This window comes from Montipora foliosa, chromosome 3 (genome assembly GCF_036669935.1).
Source record: "Montipora foliosa isolate CH-2021 chromosome 3, ASM3666993v2, whole genome shotgun sequence".
In the NCBI taxonomy this organism is placed as follows: Eukaryota; Metazoa; Cnidaria; class Anthozoa; order Scleractinia; family Acroporidae; genus Montipora; species Montipora foliosa.
This window is the reverse complement of record NC_090871.1, coordinates 28,078,290-28,094,638: the sequence shown is the minus strand read 5'-3', so window position 1 is coordinate 28,094,638 and position 16,349 is coordinate 28,078,290. Positions and strand designations below refer to the sequence as shown.

Sequence of the window (16,349 nt, the reverse complement as noted above, 5' to 3'; positions counted from 1 at the left end):
TTTTTTAATTTTGTTGTAATATTTAACTGAATTTTTACATTTCATCTGTCGGGTCAGGAAGACTTCTTTGTCAGGTTATTGACTCGAGACCCGACTCTTATCTGGAACACTGCATTTTGCGATAAGTACCCCATTGACACATCGTTAGAGCTGGGTTTCTTCAAAAACTAGGTAATAAACAATCCACCTCTGGTTTTCAGGGGACAAATCGAGGTTTGAAGCCTAAATTTTGGAAGAAATCTCCCAATTTTGAAAGCGGATTGAGTGTCGGTATGTTGCTGGTCCCACAGACGTCCGCACAAACAAGGCTACCACAATGCATCAGCGACACTGCTTACGCCATTTATTGCGATATTATCAAAAAAAAAATCTCCATTCTTGCATTGATGTTTAAGATTTCAAAGGACAACGTTTGACTTCAAGGTATCCTGGCTATAAGCTATAGTCTGATAGGTACATTGTTCTGTAGAAGGTGTTGCCTGTAACGACAGGTGGAATAGGTGATCATTCGGTAAAGGAACGGCAGGTACAAAACACAGCTCACAGGTCATTGTTTTACCAATACAGAAAGTATCCTGAACGTTCATAAAAGCAAACTTCAGGCCTAAAACCCTTTTTTTAGGACTAATTAGGCCTAAGATTAGCTTTTATGAATGTTAAGGATACTTTCTATTGGTAAAACAACTACCAGTGACCTGTGACTTGTGTTTTGTACCTGCCGGTAAAGGAATTACCATTGAAAGCAATAGTTTTTGAACGGAACTCAAGAACGATGCAAATATTAACGCTTATTACTAAAAGCAATCCTACCCTCACCTCTCACTTTCTTTTTTTACCCGACGTACTGTCCACTAGCTCACAAACAAAACTGGAGATATGGGAACGAACGCGCAGGATTATCGCGACCCGAAGAAAGAAAAGAAGAGTCAAAGCCGAATCATATATTTTAGTTCCTTCGAAGAAGATTCCACTTTGCCATCTGTCTGTTCAGTACAATATCAAAACTCACTGGCTTTTTACCATTTTTTGTTACTAAACAGATGTATGGCAACATAAAATTTGTACTGATTTATTAAACCTATCATCTACTTGACATCTTGTACGCTAAGTACCCAAAAAGAGTCAGCCAATTTGGCCCTGTCAATGATAAAAACCGATTTGGTTTATGAGTGTCAACTAACTCCACTAACTCGACTTTATATTTTCTAGAATGTAGTTTTACATCTTCTACTGAAACCTTTGATCCTAGAGCGATGTATGGGTACCCTAAAAAACATCGGACAGCAAGGATATTCGATACTGAGGCCAGGTCTACAAAATCCCTGTTCCATAAGACTCATTTAGATAATACATGGTTATAGTGAGAAGCACAGTCACGTTCATCAATCATTTCCGACAAATTGCCTGTAAGCACTTTCTTTTTGTCTCTCTATTTTACAGGGATCTCAAAATGGATACAGATAGTCTTCGGCATGGCTACATTGAATTATTGGAGTGTGTTGCTGTGGTAACGGTCAAAGAGGTCGTACATGTCGTAGCAGATAAGATGCGATACACTGAGTTGCTTGTTTACATTTTCTATAAGATCTTGTCTTAATTTTGAAATCCTCCTGCAAGAACTGGACATCTTCCTCTTGGTCTGGCAATACATCATCCAGATTTTTTCGACGTTTTGCTGCCAGTCTTGAAAAAAAGCTCTGGAATTGGTTCTTTGTCATCCACTATGTTCTAGTGAACAGACGTTCTTTATGTTCATTTTTTGCATTTGGCATTCTACTGGAACTTGGGCAGGGTCTGCTTTGCGTCCAGTTCTTTCTCCAAGGGTAAACCGAGCCGTTAGATACTCTTTTGCCTTCTGTGAAAATCTCAAGTTACTCCTTTGTTTTCTAAGAGCCCACCCTGTTCGAAGAGGCGAGACAGCATTACTGACTGCCGGAAAGGTTGTTGCTCCCCTGGAATCTGACGAACAGCTTTGGATATTAGCGGCGTCAACCGATGAGAATTTGAGAGCCCAGTCTCTTCTGATAACAGCATACTGGTTTACTGTGCTGACGGTATGCTTGCCGACGTCCAGGTGCAGCTCCAGTTGCTTAAACGTTTCGAAAGCCTCAACACATCCAAGAACGGAACATTCGAAGACTGGCGCCAGGCTTTTCTTGGTAACTTCTAAACGTCGCCTAACTTCTCGCTTGGCAGGGGGATCATAAAAACCTTGAGATTTGGCTCTTTGGAGCTATGTTGGACCCTGGTGCTCGACATAGATATACCATCACAAGGAAGGTACTTCCCGTTACCAATACCATAACATTTCCAAACTCTCAGACCACATTCTTCATATTGGAAGTTGTGGTTGCTGATGAAACGGTCTATTTTGTTTACTGGAAGGTTCTTCTTTAGTTCTTGGAAAAACGTGACTGCAGCAGTTGTTCTCCTTGCTGGGTGTTGTGATAATGCTTTCCTCGTGTCCGCGGCAGTTAGAACATTGTGGTCTTCGTTGCAGTAAGTGCGGATCGGGGACTTCATCGGACAGAGTATACGGTAACAGATGTCCTTGCCAGATGGCGGCTCTGAGTGGTGATAGCCTTGAACTGTAACGTTAACTCTGTTTCCGACATCTCTTACAGCGGCTATCAGGGAGCTGACCGACCTCTGTCTCCGGTGTGGAAAGAAAGTACACTTGACTTCCAGTCCTGGATAATCTTTCGAATTCCTGGGGTAGGGATGTCGGAGCTCAGCAACACGCAAGGAGCCTATACTCGAGGTTTTAAAGACGTTATTGAAGCACAAGACTGTAACTCACTTTGAAGTAAAGTGGGAAGACGTGGTCAGTAAAGGAGGCTATAAGGACATTGTAAATACGTTTCTTTTGGCCGGGAAATTATTAAATTAACGCTCCCCTCTTCAATATCTCCTGTATTGGTAATTCTAATAAGATTTCTTTTTTCTTACGCCACCTAGTAAACTTCGGCTGGTTTTTTGCTAACACTCTCCCTGTCTTTCTGCATCCGTAATCCGTCTCTTCTTTGATTTTAAAGTTACTTGAAGAATCTTTTAGGCTTCTGACGATGAGCTTATGCGCCAATCAAATCGAAACTTCAACACCCCCCCCCCCCTCATGCAAAGCTTTGTCCGCGTGGGGTGGGGAAAATTGAACCGGAAGTGTTAGGATTTTTTTTTCGGGCGCCGAAGTCGCTAACAGCTATAAAACACGTGTTTGGACGAGATGGAAGAATTTAAAGGAAGAAATATAGCATTTGTGAGCGATTGGCTTCCAAAAAAAATCTTCAAAAGTTGTCTTCAAAGGAATTTTGGCTGCGTAATTCGTCTTTGTCATACTGTAGAGTGAATACAGTATGGTACGTTTTCACATCGTCCATTTCATAGTTAAAGCTCTGAAAGCTTTACGTTTCTGTTAGAGGTAATCAACAGACACTGAACAAATTAAAATACATGCAATCATAAACGCTCTAGGCTCTGTTGTTGATAAATGTACAGTTCGCTCGTTAAACAACCTTTGCCGTGTTTCGGAGTTAGAGCAGCTTGCTTATTGACAATGTCCAACTTAATTAATTCAATTTTCAAGTCATTTTTAATTGTGTCAATGTTAAAGTTGTGTTTTTGTAGTAGCTCAAGTCTGGTAAAAACGGCATCATCATATAAAGGGTCACGAAACATGTGTTAGCATGTTTATACAAGACGATTTATTAAGACGACAGGAGCCGACGACGATTGTTCTTTAGTTGGGTATGACAGACAAATCCGACTATAAGGTAGAAAGGGGGAGGGGGGGGGGGGGGTGGTGTTGAAGTTTCGAGTTGATCGGCGCCTTATTGTCATTCAATATTCCAATACGGTCTAAACCAAGTTCTATGGTAAAAAGCGATTAATACTGGAACTTGCAATAGATACCCTAATTAATAAACATGTTTTCGAGTAGTTTTGTTGGTCTAGACTAGTTTGTTTTTACACCGAATTTGGTCTCAGTAAAGAGCGAATAGCACCACCTAGACAATTTTTCCGAACATCAACCTTTTATTGGCTTTATTGCTGGATCATGTCCAAAGGAAAACTTTTCATATTCACAGTTCCACCTTCTATCTCTATTTTCGGCGTTGTATTTTTCAGTTTCGTTAAGTTATTCCGCGCCTTTTTTATTTTATGAAGTGGTGGAGATACCTGGGTATACGTAGCGTTGTTCACGTTGATGATAGTCTTGGATGACCTCGAGCGAACCGAGTCAGCCACTAAAGAAAACTCTGAAGTCATCAGGTCAGATTTCGCCCCTCGCAGGCTTCTTAGTCAACGAGGATCGCTACACAAGTCATTACCCGGTTTGGTATTGTCAAGGAAGCTGCCCAGGGGAGGGTGGGAAGATTTCATAAGGAATCAAGAATTGGACTGTTAGGCAGACTATTCTTTGTGTCCTGAAGGCACTTAAAGTACCTAAATTATCAGCAAGACAGTTATGCTAAGCTTTGGATTAGCCCTGTCCTAAGAAATTTAACTCGCATCTTGACTAAACACTGTCAGACCTCTTTTGCTGTGCCCCACAAGATTAAATGGGACACGCCTTTTTTGCTTGACAAATACAATTAGGCATATGCTTGCGAAGCCTTATTCAGTTTGGCTTCACAAACATATGCCTACAATGTTGTGAATGAAAGCGCTTTAAAGCCGTCGCAGATAAAAAATATCGTGGGTGTTTTAGCTTGACACGAGGTAATGTTCCTGGAAAACTGATTGGACAAATTAGGTTTTCGAATAATGGTGTGTACCAAGACCAGAATGCTTCAAGCGACTTTTTTCTGTGAGACAAATTTTACAATTAAAGAGCAAAAAAATCTGAATCATAACAGAGTAATAGAGCGTTTTGACAAAGCATTCTGCTCTACTGTTTAAATTTATTGCACGGCAACAAAGCTCAGTAATAGTTGGAACACTGATCAAGTTAATAAGTTGAAGCTCAATGAATTTTATTTATCCCTTTAACTTCTCTCGCTTGAAGCTCAGTACATCTAAGCAGGTGCATTATCTCACAAGATAAGGAATTAGGGAATTCTACATTCAACAAACCAAGATAGAGAAATTCATTTAGTGGATAACTGTGCTTGTAATACAAGACGTGCACGAGTGGACCTGGGGGAGGGTGCAGTGGGTGCGCACCCTCCCCCTGACATGACCTGCGGTTTTCTAATAAAACTGCCATTCTGCCAAAAAAAAGTCACCAGTCAGCTATGCCATTCCTTAGTGGTGCACCCCCTCCTAAGAAATTTCCTGGATCCGCCCCTGACGTGATTGGCGACAAAAGAAGCTTCTAGCAAAAGCAACTACCCAACTTGTGTACAACCTATGAGTGAATTGGCGATAGCTGTGAACGCTTCAGCGAAATAAAGGGATGATTAAAACTTATTGATTGTGATTCATTAAGGATATAATCACCTCCAATAGCAGCCAGAGAAGGAATTCAGAATAACTTTGAAGAAATTCAAATTTCTTGTGAAAGCTTATTTTGTTCAGTCATGAATTGAATGTCAAAAAATCTACAGTACTTGGCCTAAAAAATGGCAAGGTCGTCTGATTTAGCACCTCAACTTCAACACCTTTGAACAATTTTTTAAAAATTAATTGTCAGTACTTGCCTTATTTAACCCACCTAGCCCTCTCGTAGGCCTTTTAAGAGCAAGTTCTGGGTTTTAACATACACGTCGAATAATGTGATGCATAATCATTCATGGTAATTTCTAAACTCGTCACAATGTGTCACAAGTCTGCGAATTTCATGTATTACTTTTATGGTTAGACTCTTGGAAATTGTGTACATTTTTCCCACTGATTGACAGTTTGAAAACGCTGTTTTATGACTGTCAGATGTAGCCGAGCAAGCAATTTAAAAAATCTTACAAAGAAAACACAAATCGGGGAAATTGACCACCGGAAGGGCTTGTTCCGTTACCGTTCTGTGTACTTTTCTTAAATGTAAACTGCACGCCTGACACGTCCACCAAAGAAAGGCCGTTGTATCCCTGGCCAGAGGGGGGCCCAGAGATTAGTGCTTCGATATTATAATCCGTGTTTTTCTTTACATCAAGTGGCGTGTCAAAAACAATTTCAAATCCAAAGTAAGTATCAAGATTGTATTCCATTTGCTGTGACCTAAAGCTATCCGTCTTGGTTTTAACAGTCAAATGGCTTTCAAGATCCTTGATCACTAATTCAACATGATAGTCGTTGTTCACTTTGCCAAATAAACAAATTCCATGCAACTTGATGTTGTTGTTCACGCTAAAAGTAAGGAAGTCTTTTGTCCCTCTGTAATCCCAACACCGACCCCTATTTACCCTGTTAAATCTATCACAGGTGCGAAACACAGGGGATAAATCTGACCGCTTTGTCTCTGGAAATCCGACTGGGGTGGCCACCAATGCTGAATTGAAGAACTTTACGAGGTTGACTACTTCGTCTACAGTAAGGATTTTTGCGTCAAGGACAACGGTTGCAAATTCTTGTTCTTTCATCAAGGGAAAGCGGATTTTTTTAACTACTGCTTCCCCAAGAATCCCTCTTTTTGCTTCGCCATTTGCTTCTAAGCCTTGCTTTTTGCATTGCTTTGTCGCCCACAAGTGAACAGCTTTAAACAGGTCGATCTCTTTCATGGTAAGAGTGTCTCTTGCGATGATTGCCTCAAGCAAGGACCGTTGAATTGTCGAAAATCCATCTGAGTTCGCGACTGCTTCCGACTGTGTGTCGATCACTTTCCAACATCGATCTACCAAGGCTTTGTCGTCGTACTTTTCAGCCAATGGAAGGATGCTGAGGACATTTGATGGGTGTAAATTATTTTGCACATATTCGCTGCATTTATCAACCAGTGAAGGCACCATGTATTTCTTTGCCAAATAAAAGACCTCCATAACATTGCTTCCGCTTAAATTCACTTCATCGCTGTACATGAAACGAAACAACTCCAACAGACTGTTGTATTCACAGTCAGGCAGTTCAATGGAGCCACTAGTTTGCGCTAGCTCACCGTAAAACATAGCTTCAAACACAGGACTACCAATGGACAGCACAAACTTGTGAGCTGCAATAATTTGCTTGCTTTCACTTTCGCCATCGCTGTCAGATTTACGAACTACGAACTTCACATCGCTGAAAAGGTCGTTGTTCAGCATAAACATGGTTCTTTCTCGGATTGTGGGCCTCTTTGTTTGCCAATTTTCCCGGGCAGACATCTTCGTTTTGAGAGGCAATTTAGATATGTTCACGATACTCCGCTTCCCTTCGTTGTGTCTGTCAAGCCGATGCTGAGCAACGTGACGATTCAGCCTATGAGACATACGTCACACACCGCCCCTTGCTGTGTGATGCATGAATGCTTCCTGGTTTTAATAATTCTGGCTTTTTACGTGACGTCACAAAAAAAACTAAAGTTACAAATGTTGAGTTTCTTCCTTCATCGGGTTAAAGCCACTTAAAAAAAAAATATATCTGCTGGCCTGTTTTAAGGTTGGTAGCATGCTTTCTTTTTGAGAAAAAGCAGTTTGAATTTTGGATTTCGTCGCTATACGTGACATCTGGCGTGACATTATGCATCATATTATGCATGGATGGTTTCTGATAAAAGGTCCATGTATTGTTATGTGATGGTCACATAAAGATCAAACGTGAAAGTTGTTCTTTTCGAAAATTCATTTTATGGAAAGCCAGATAAATAAAGTTCACTCACCCACTATTTTCTGCGTTGTCCTGAGTGATTTGATGGGTTTTTGGGACACTTCGATTTCCCCTTCAGATCTGACGCAACTTCCAAGACCGCTCACAGCCGAGTGCGTCAAGAATTCAGCCGAATTTCTCTTACTTCCAAAGGTTATTATTTGTTATTTGTTATTTATTTATTTATACATTTGTTGGAGAAGGTTGAAGTTTTGGCAGCTATTCAGCTGTTGTGGACCTGCAATACCCACCCAGGTCGCTTGCCTCCCCTCTGGCAATTGAAAAGTCGATAATTTTGCTAGCATCGTGCCAAAAATCATCGCATTCACATGGCTCTGCAACCTCAAAATCCTGCTCGATTTGCAAGCTTCGCTCTGGTTTTTGCTATCGTTAGATGATGCGGACAGGACTGAGCCATCATTGGAATTTGGCCGGGCTGAGATTAAAGAGCTTTTATGTTGCATTGATGTGTTCTAGCCTGCATTTATAAGGGCTTCAAAATCTCACAAGATCCCTCAAGCCGATGACGTAGAAGAATTAAAAAACGAAACAAGACTTACCTGGAAGTGGAAGTTTGATTGAGATTCTTCTACGTCATCTTAGGCTTGAGGGATCAGGTGGGAGATTGCATTGCGCATACGTACTTCAGTCTTGAAAGAGATATGGCCTGGATCTCTACTAGGGTGGTTACCTGATCCTTCAAGGCTAAAATGACGTAGAAGAATCTCAATCAAACCTCGACTTCCAGGTATCGTCATCGGCTTGAGGGATCATTTGACATTTTGAAGCCATGATAAATGCAGGCTAGAACACATCAATGCAACATAAAAGCTTTTTAATCTTAGCCCAACCTGGAAAGAGCATCACATGAAATCTTATCACATGCTTGAGTACATTGACCAGTTAGCTATTACTAACTTCAACTTCACTAAAATACTGCAGTCTCAATTCAGGCCTTATAGATGGCTTCAGCAAAAGTATTTTTGTGTTGAACAGGCACACAATAATGTTTAGCAAACGTTTGCTGGGGGGACCATCCCCCTGTACGAAGTATAGCCATTTGAGGTACTCCTGCCTGCGAAGCTGCTAAGGGTGAAGCACTTCGTGTACTATGTGCACTAAATCTAGTGGTGTCAATAACAGCTAGTTTAAATTAAGCATAGACATTATCCAGCGCCTAAGAGTATTAGCACTGACAGCATGATAAGGCTTCTGGTATGTCAAAAACAACCGAATTTCTTGCTCTCTTAATGACTGTGTTCTCTTAAGATAATGTGACAACGTTTCAACAACACAAATCTCAGGGTTCTCAGGGAAAAAACAAAGTTCGATGACTGGGGACTTGACAGAAGGCAAGGATTTGTTTTAACAAATCAAACTTGAATGTAAACTTGTCCTTTTCCTGCATCGTGCAACTTAGATCTAACTTGTGCAATGACTGCACCCTCTGTGCTGGTACTAGGGCAACTAGAGAGGCAGTTTTCATTGAGAGGTCCTTAAAGCGAGAGAGCCATATTGTCTTTCCATTGTCGAAAATAGTCCATCACAATTTTAACATCCCAAACGATGGTATAATGAGACTTCGTTGGCCTCGAAATGTAAACCCCTGTCATAGACCGTCAAATCAGTTAAGGGATGATTTCCAACGGAACATGTGCTACCACAGTCAAGTGAGGATAAGGCAGAGTGAGCAGTGTTAAGAGAACTGTATCCTAGCCCCAGCTCATAAAGTAGAGTTAAACACTTTAACACATTATTTACAGAAATGTCATGCGAATAAATCTTCCTTTTACTGCAGAATGATGACCATGTGTTAAGATAGACTTCATACTGGTGTTGGGTGGATTTCCGCCAGGACTGCAACATGATTCCTCTAACTTCCTCTGGAACTCCTTTTGCCTCAAGGCATTTCCGGATACAAAACATGCCATCAGTTGCATTTTCTTCCATAGTGAGTGATTTGATTGGCAATGTGGCAGTCTTAACAGGTTCTCCTTCCTTAGTAACAGCCTTGGCAGTTGAATCGACATGGACATTATCCTGGGGTAATATGTCTGAGTGGGCCACATGGGTGCAATGATCACTCCCTCTGCCTTGTCTGTCGTGATCTTCTGTAAACATCTGGGAATGAGAGAAAAGGGGGGTGGGAGGGGGGTGGGGGATGCATAAAATGTTTTTCTCTCCCACAGTATTGAAAAAGCATCCACAGCAGTTGCACCAGGATCTGGTTTCCATGATACATAATTATCAATCTGTTTGTTTAACCTGGAAGCAAACAGGTCAGTCTCAAAAGGGCTCCACAATTGGGATAACTTTTGGAAGACCTCTGACCTGTCTTCAACGTCCACTCCGTTCGATCATGAAATACCCTAGATTTGTCGTCAGCCAAGGTATTCTGTTTCCCTGGCACATGAGCTGAGCTAAGGAATATATTTCAATATCATAACAGGCTCTTGATTTATATTGCCTCCCATATTGTTTATGTAGTAGACGGTGGTTGTGTTACGTATTTGCTTGTTACTAATATTGTTGCACAATGAATGTAATGCAAAGAGGACTGCTTTGAGTTCCAGCTCGTTAATGTGCAAGCTTACTTCCACAGGGGACCACCGACCACCTGTGGTCTGGTTGTCTCTCACTGCCCCCCACTCTTGTTTGCATGCATCTGTAGTGATCGCAATATCTGGATTTGGTGGTGAGATTTTCATGTCCGCATGGTGGATATTATCAATCCACCATTGCAAGTCCAGTTTAGCTGATGTACTAAGTTCCATTTTTGCATCAAAATCACCGAGATTTTGTTTCAAGGCATCAATTTTTTCATCCTAAAGGGTTCTATAGAACAACAAACACAATTCTACAGCAGGGGCACTGCTAATCATAAGACCAACAACTCTTGCAACCTCTCTGATGGAGGGGTGCTGGATATTGAGGAGTTCTATGCACGCCTCCCTAAGGCAGTTAGCCTTGTCTGGTGTCAGTTTAACTGTCATTTCTTCAGAATTAATGACAACCCCCAAAAAGTTTAATGCCCTTGTGGGGATGAAAACTGACTTGTCTGGGTGGATAATAAACGCCAAATCTTGGAAGAGCAAAGGGGTGTTTTTAACATTTTCCCAGCATTCCTGCTGGGTGTCTCCCAGTAGAAAAGAGGCATCGATGTAAGGGGCTACCTCATACGTTTTTGCCTTATGTTAGCATACACAGGCTTTAACAGCTTAGTGAATAATCATGGGCATTAGGAATCCCATTGGGAAAGCAAGTATACTGAAAGATAATCGAAATTTAAAAAACGATCTCTGGCTAAAATGATTAAAAACTACGAGCTTTCTACTGCCCGAACTGCAGTCTTCGACGGGTAAAATGAATGATAAGAAAGCGACGAGAAAATTTGAATAAAAAACGAGAATTGCGAAATAATACAAATGTAAATGGCTATAAATGTTTGTTAAAAAGAATGTTGTATTGCCGTTTTTCTAAAAAAAGGACGCTGTGAATAGCCGTGGGCAATACAACATTCTTTTAACAAACATTCATAACCATTTACATTTTTATTATTTCGCAATTGACGCTTTTTATTTAAATTTTCTCATCGCTTTCTTATCATTCATTTTACTCGTCAAAGACTGCAGTTCGGGCAGTCGAAAGCTCGTAGCTTTTAATCATTTTAGCTAGAGATCGTTTTCTTTATTTCAACTATGTTTTACCCTGGCTGCGGCCCTTCAATATTTTTACGTATACTAAAAGAGTTTGCCCTTCCACTTAAAACGTAAATATTTGCGGTGTCCTGGAGTTAAAGTTACCGAGTAGTAAGCTTCTTTTAAATCTATATTGATGACACAAAACAGTTAGACTTCACAAGTTAAAATAACTGACTCAATGCTTTCCATTTTGAAATGATGATACTGTACATTCCCATTGAAGTCTTTAAGATTGAGGATCAGTCTGTAAGTACCATCCTTTTTGTGTCGAATGAATGTAGGGGAGATAAATTTCCCTGTGCAATGGCTCGTCTACTCAAGGACTCCCTTCGCACAGAGCCTAGAAATTTCAGCATTGATGATATTATCTTCCTCGCTATTAAACGTTTGTATTTTCACATTATGACGGTTACATGAAGCGCCTAGTCCAAATTCAATGTCACAATGCTGCACTGTGTCAAGGATAAAGGGGTTAGAGGTCAACTTCCTCCAGTTGTGTATAAACGTTTTCAATCTACCTGCTTTGAATTGAGCAGTACTTATGAGGGGAAAACTGGCCCCCTTTAAGCATATCAAGGGTGAGTGTCTCACCTCATCTGGGGTTTGCACTATATCTGCTACAGGTTCAGTTACGTCTTTGGCTCCTTGTTCTTCCCTCCCCCTTTTTGTGACTTCTGATATGGGTTGCTGTAGAGAGAGGGGCGCTTTCCTAAAAAAAGTACGCTGTGTATAGCCGTGTCGTTGGGGATGCAGTCGTGAAGCACGTCAGTCCTCTGAACCTCTGTGAGCCACCACTCTTGAAGTGGCGCTGTCTGGAGAATGAACTCTGCTGCAACATAGCCTTTCGTACGACTTCAGTGGTTTTCTCTATGTCCTCTAGTCGCTTTGATGTGTCACCACCAAAAGGAATTGGTTTATGGGAATGCACGAAAAAATGGATTTTCACCAAATTTGCACAGCGCAAATATAATGCAAACATATATTTACTCTAGAGCAAACCTGTACCAAACGTGGTAAATGCCACATTTGCTACCATATTTGCACACTAGTGTGAATATAGTAGCAAATGTGGCATTTACCATGTTTGCTACAGGTTTGCTCTAGAGTAAATATATGTTTGCATTATATTTGCGCTGTGCAAATTTGGTGTAAATCCATTTCTAGCTAGATATATATGATGAAGAGAAGAGTGACATGTAATCCTCATTCAAGTCAGGCTTGATGCACTCTCTGCGGGGAGCATTTATTTCATAGTTGGCGAAGCTCATTGTTTCGATTACACCCATGTCATCATTGAGGAAAATATCAGGATCCTTCTGAATGGCATCTATACCATGACCAGATGATTTGGTCATGTCTGGCAGCTTGTCTTTCAGGTTCAATGACTTGTCTAGCATTTTTTCCAGAATTGTGACTGACTTGACAACACAAGTCTGGGCAACTTGAGCCCTAGAGTCAAAAGAATGGGTCTGTGGTCTGAGCCTTTGCCAAATAAGCTCATCTGTACTAATGAAGTACAGTTAGCGGGTCGGATTATAAGACTCAACTTCTCCTTAAGTTCTTCCTCATCAGGCTTTTTCGTCTTAAACATCAAATGTTTAATCATTCGAGATAACTGTTCATCAATACCTGAATCAACCTTCTCCTGCATTTGTATTTCGTCTGCAATGGAGTTAAGCACTTTCTGTTTGCTCGTGGTCTCACCAGAGCCTGAATTTGATCGCGCCTTTTTCTCCGTGGTATGGTGAGAGTCAGAGAGAACATCACATTCCTCGTCGTCTGCGTTCCAGACATCCGGCTGTGTCAGTGTTTGCTCTAACAGATCACATTTTCCAGCCAGAGTATTTTTCAAGTCTCGGATCGATTCCGATAGCATATACCTCCGAACTTTTAAAGCTCGCTCTCGTCACTGGTATCGGGTTTCCGCGCCGATTCTTTCACTGAGACATTCGGCGAATGTACTGCCCAACTATTGTTTTCATCACAATAAGTCTTATGAATAGGGCCCTCTTTGCTAGGACCTGCAGTACTTTCAGTATTCAGAGAACTTCTTTGGTCTTTCTGCTGGTCTTTGTCTTTCTGAGTTGTCGTAGGGTTGAACATTTTTATTCTGGTCGCAAGTGTGCTGCCACGAGCACGCGTTCAACTTATTCGGTGAAAATCTTCGATTCTCACAACAATATTTCCACTTTTCCCCAAAAAGGGGGCTCATTAAAGTGCTTCTACGAAGCAGTGATTCTTCTGGACGGTTGTTGTAAAATCTTAAACCCGCGAAAAAGGCAAGGGAAATGCTGCGATTTTTCTGCTGTCCTCGAAGTACAATCACGCGTACCGTACTGAAGTACGCCTGAGCACTGCAATCTCTCACATGATCCCTGAAGCCGATGACGTAGAAGAATAAAAATCAAATTAACCAATCAAAAAGCACACATTAATAAGTTTGTCTCTCTTGGGGGAAATCTGTCCTTTTTGATTGATTAATTTGATTTTGATCAAATTCCAATGATGGCTCAGTCCTGTCCGCATCATCTAATGGTAGCAAAAACCTGGGCGTAGCTTGAAAATCGAGCAGGATTTTGAGGTTGCAGAGCCTTGTAAATACGATAATTTTTGGCACGCTGCTAGCAAGATTATCGACTTTTCACGTGCCAGAGGCTGACAGGCGAGCGACCTTTGGAAGTTTGAGAAATTTGGCTAAATTCTGGAGGTACTCGGCCGTGAGCGGTCTTGGAAGTTGCACGCGTTGTCTATTTATATTGTATGTGACGACGCGTCGGATAAGAAGGGGAAATCGAAGCGTCCCAAAAACCCATCAAATCACTCAGGACAACGCAGAAAATAGTGGGTGAGTGAACTTTAATTATCTGGCTGGCCATAAAATGAATGTTTGAAAAGAAACATCGCCATTTGACGTTTTTATGGCACATTTTCCTCGATTAGTTGAATCGACCGTTACAACTGTCTCAAAATAAGGTGACGTCACGCGCCCTCGCATCCTTATCGTTGTCTGCCTGTGGCTCCACAATGACAAATATATCGATGAAATGACAAAAAAAGTGGCGTTCACAAACTGCTCCCAACCCATCAAGGATACCTATCTTCTACACCTTAACTAAAATACACAAACCAAACCGGGCGGAAGACTGATTATCTCAGGTTGCGATGGGCCAACGAAAAGAATATTATCATTTGCTGATCATTTGTAACATGTTTTGTAACAGCCTATTGCCTTGCGACAAAAATTGTACATCAAAGACACAACTGATTTCATAAATTTCGTTGAGGAGACAATAATTCCACAGGATACTATTTTGGTATCTATGGATGTCACAAGCTTGTACTGCTTGTACACGAACATCCTACAAGAGGAGGGAATTCAAACAGTATGCAGTGCATATGAGAATTTCCACAATAATAACTCTCTTATTCCATCTCACTATCTTAAAAAAATGCTAGGCCTCATACTTAAAAAAAATTCCTTTGAGTTCAAAGGAGAAAATTATCTCCAGACTCATGAAACGGCTATGGGAACAAAAATGGCGGTCGCTAGCTTTTACCTACATATTCCTAGCCGAAATCGAAACCAACTTACTAAACCAAAGTAGGATAAAACCCATAGCATGGAGACGTTATATCGATGACGTTTTCTCCCTTTGGGACACGAAAAGAGATGACCTCGCTATATTCATAACACAAGCAATCACATATCATCCAACGATAAAATTCACAGCTGAGGTCTCAGACACCGAAATCGCTTTTCTTGACGCAGTGGTTTATTTACAAAGGAGTAAGATTCGAAACAGAATAGATCCTTGACATCAAAACCCACTATAAACAGACCGAGACCTACCAGTACACCCACTATACCTCTTGTCACCCCCCAAGTGTAAAACGAGGTTTCATAAAGTGTGAAGCTGTCGGACTCTTACATACAAACTCCTCGGAAACGCATTTCCAGGAGGCCATCTCAAATTTTAAAACGCGACTTGAAGCTCGCGGCTATCCTAAAAACCTAATAGATGGCACATTGGCTGAAGTAAAATTTTCCGGAAGGCAGTCAGCATTAAGAAAACAAACAAAAAAGACTCACGAGAGAATAATACCATTTGTCACAACATGAAGAATGCAAAACATTTATAAAACGCCTCCCATCATATCATACAGAAGATGGAAATCACTTAAAGACATTCGTTAGAGCAAAACTTTGAGGGCACATACTAAAGCGTCGCAACCGTAAAGACAAGTAGGGAAGTCAGAGTAGGTCTGTCATGATCTTTTCTCCGATCGCTCTTCTGTGACCCAGACAAGAGTCAGGAACGGGCATCAATTTTCGGTACGCGGAGGAGGGCAATTAAAAACTTAAAAGTGCGATATTTCGTTCGGACCACCCAACTTCGTCCGGCACAACGCAAATTTGAATGTTAAGAAGGGTTACATAATCATGGTCTCGGGGGATCTAAGATGGTGTCATAGATGCTGACTAATTCGAAGCCATTGTCTCTGTTCAAAGACGGCTTACGTAATCTTATCTCAATTGCCTCCCTTATGCGGCGTTTGAATGTGTTATTCCCCGTGGCAAGAACTTTTGCTTTGCTGTAATCCACTGAATGACCCGTGAGCTTGCAATGTTCATGAACAGCTGACGAATTCCTAGAAAGATGTTCCTTTACTCGAGTTTCTAATAACCGAAAAGTTTCGCCCACATACTCTATGTCCCATTGTTCGCAATGGATGTGATGAACTGTTCCACACTGTTTAAGGTTTTCTGTTTTATCCTTAACACGAACTAGTTGTGATCTTTAGGAATTGAAAGGCTTGTGGACAAGTGTAACCTCGTGTGACTTAAATTCTCTTTGGAGGCGTTCCGAAGTGCCCCTGATGTATGGCATTGAAGCATATATTCTCTCCTCGTTAACAGATTCTTCGGAAACTCTA

The 16,349-nt window shown here is 41.1% G+C and overlaps 1 protein-coding gene across 1 annotated transcript; it reads right to left on the bottom strand.

Annotated features, from left to right (window-relative positions):
• Positions 1–4,952: 4,952 nt before the first annotated feature.
• Positions 4,953–7,302, bottom strand: LOC137997235 (BTB/POZ domain-containing protein 6-like). The gene has a single exon (XM_068843107.1). It carries the CDS (start codon positions 7,230–7,232, stop codon positions 5,898–5,900), a length of 1,335 nt encoding a protein of 444 aa, XP_068699208.1. The 5' UTR covers positions 7,233–7,302; the 3' UTR covers positions 4,953–5,897.
• Between the last annotated feature and the right edge of the window lie 9,047 nt (positions 7,303–16,349).

What these genes read in the sequence shown, in the direction of transcription:
- LOC137997235 (XM_068843107.1), bottom strand. Translation starts at nt 7,232, where the DNA reads ATGTCTGCCCGGGAAAATTGGCAAACAAAGAGGCCCACAATCCGAGAA.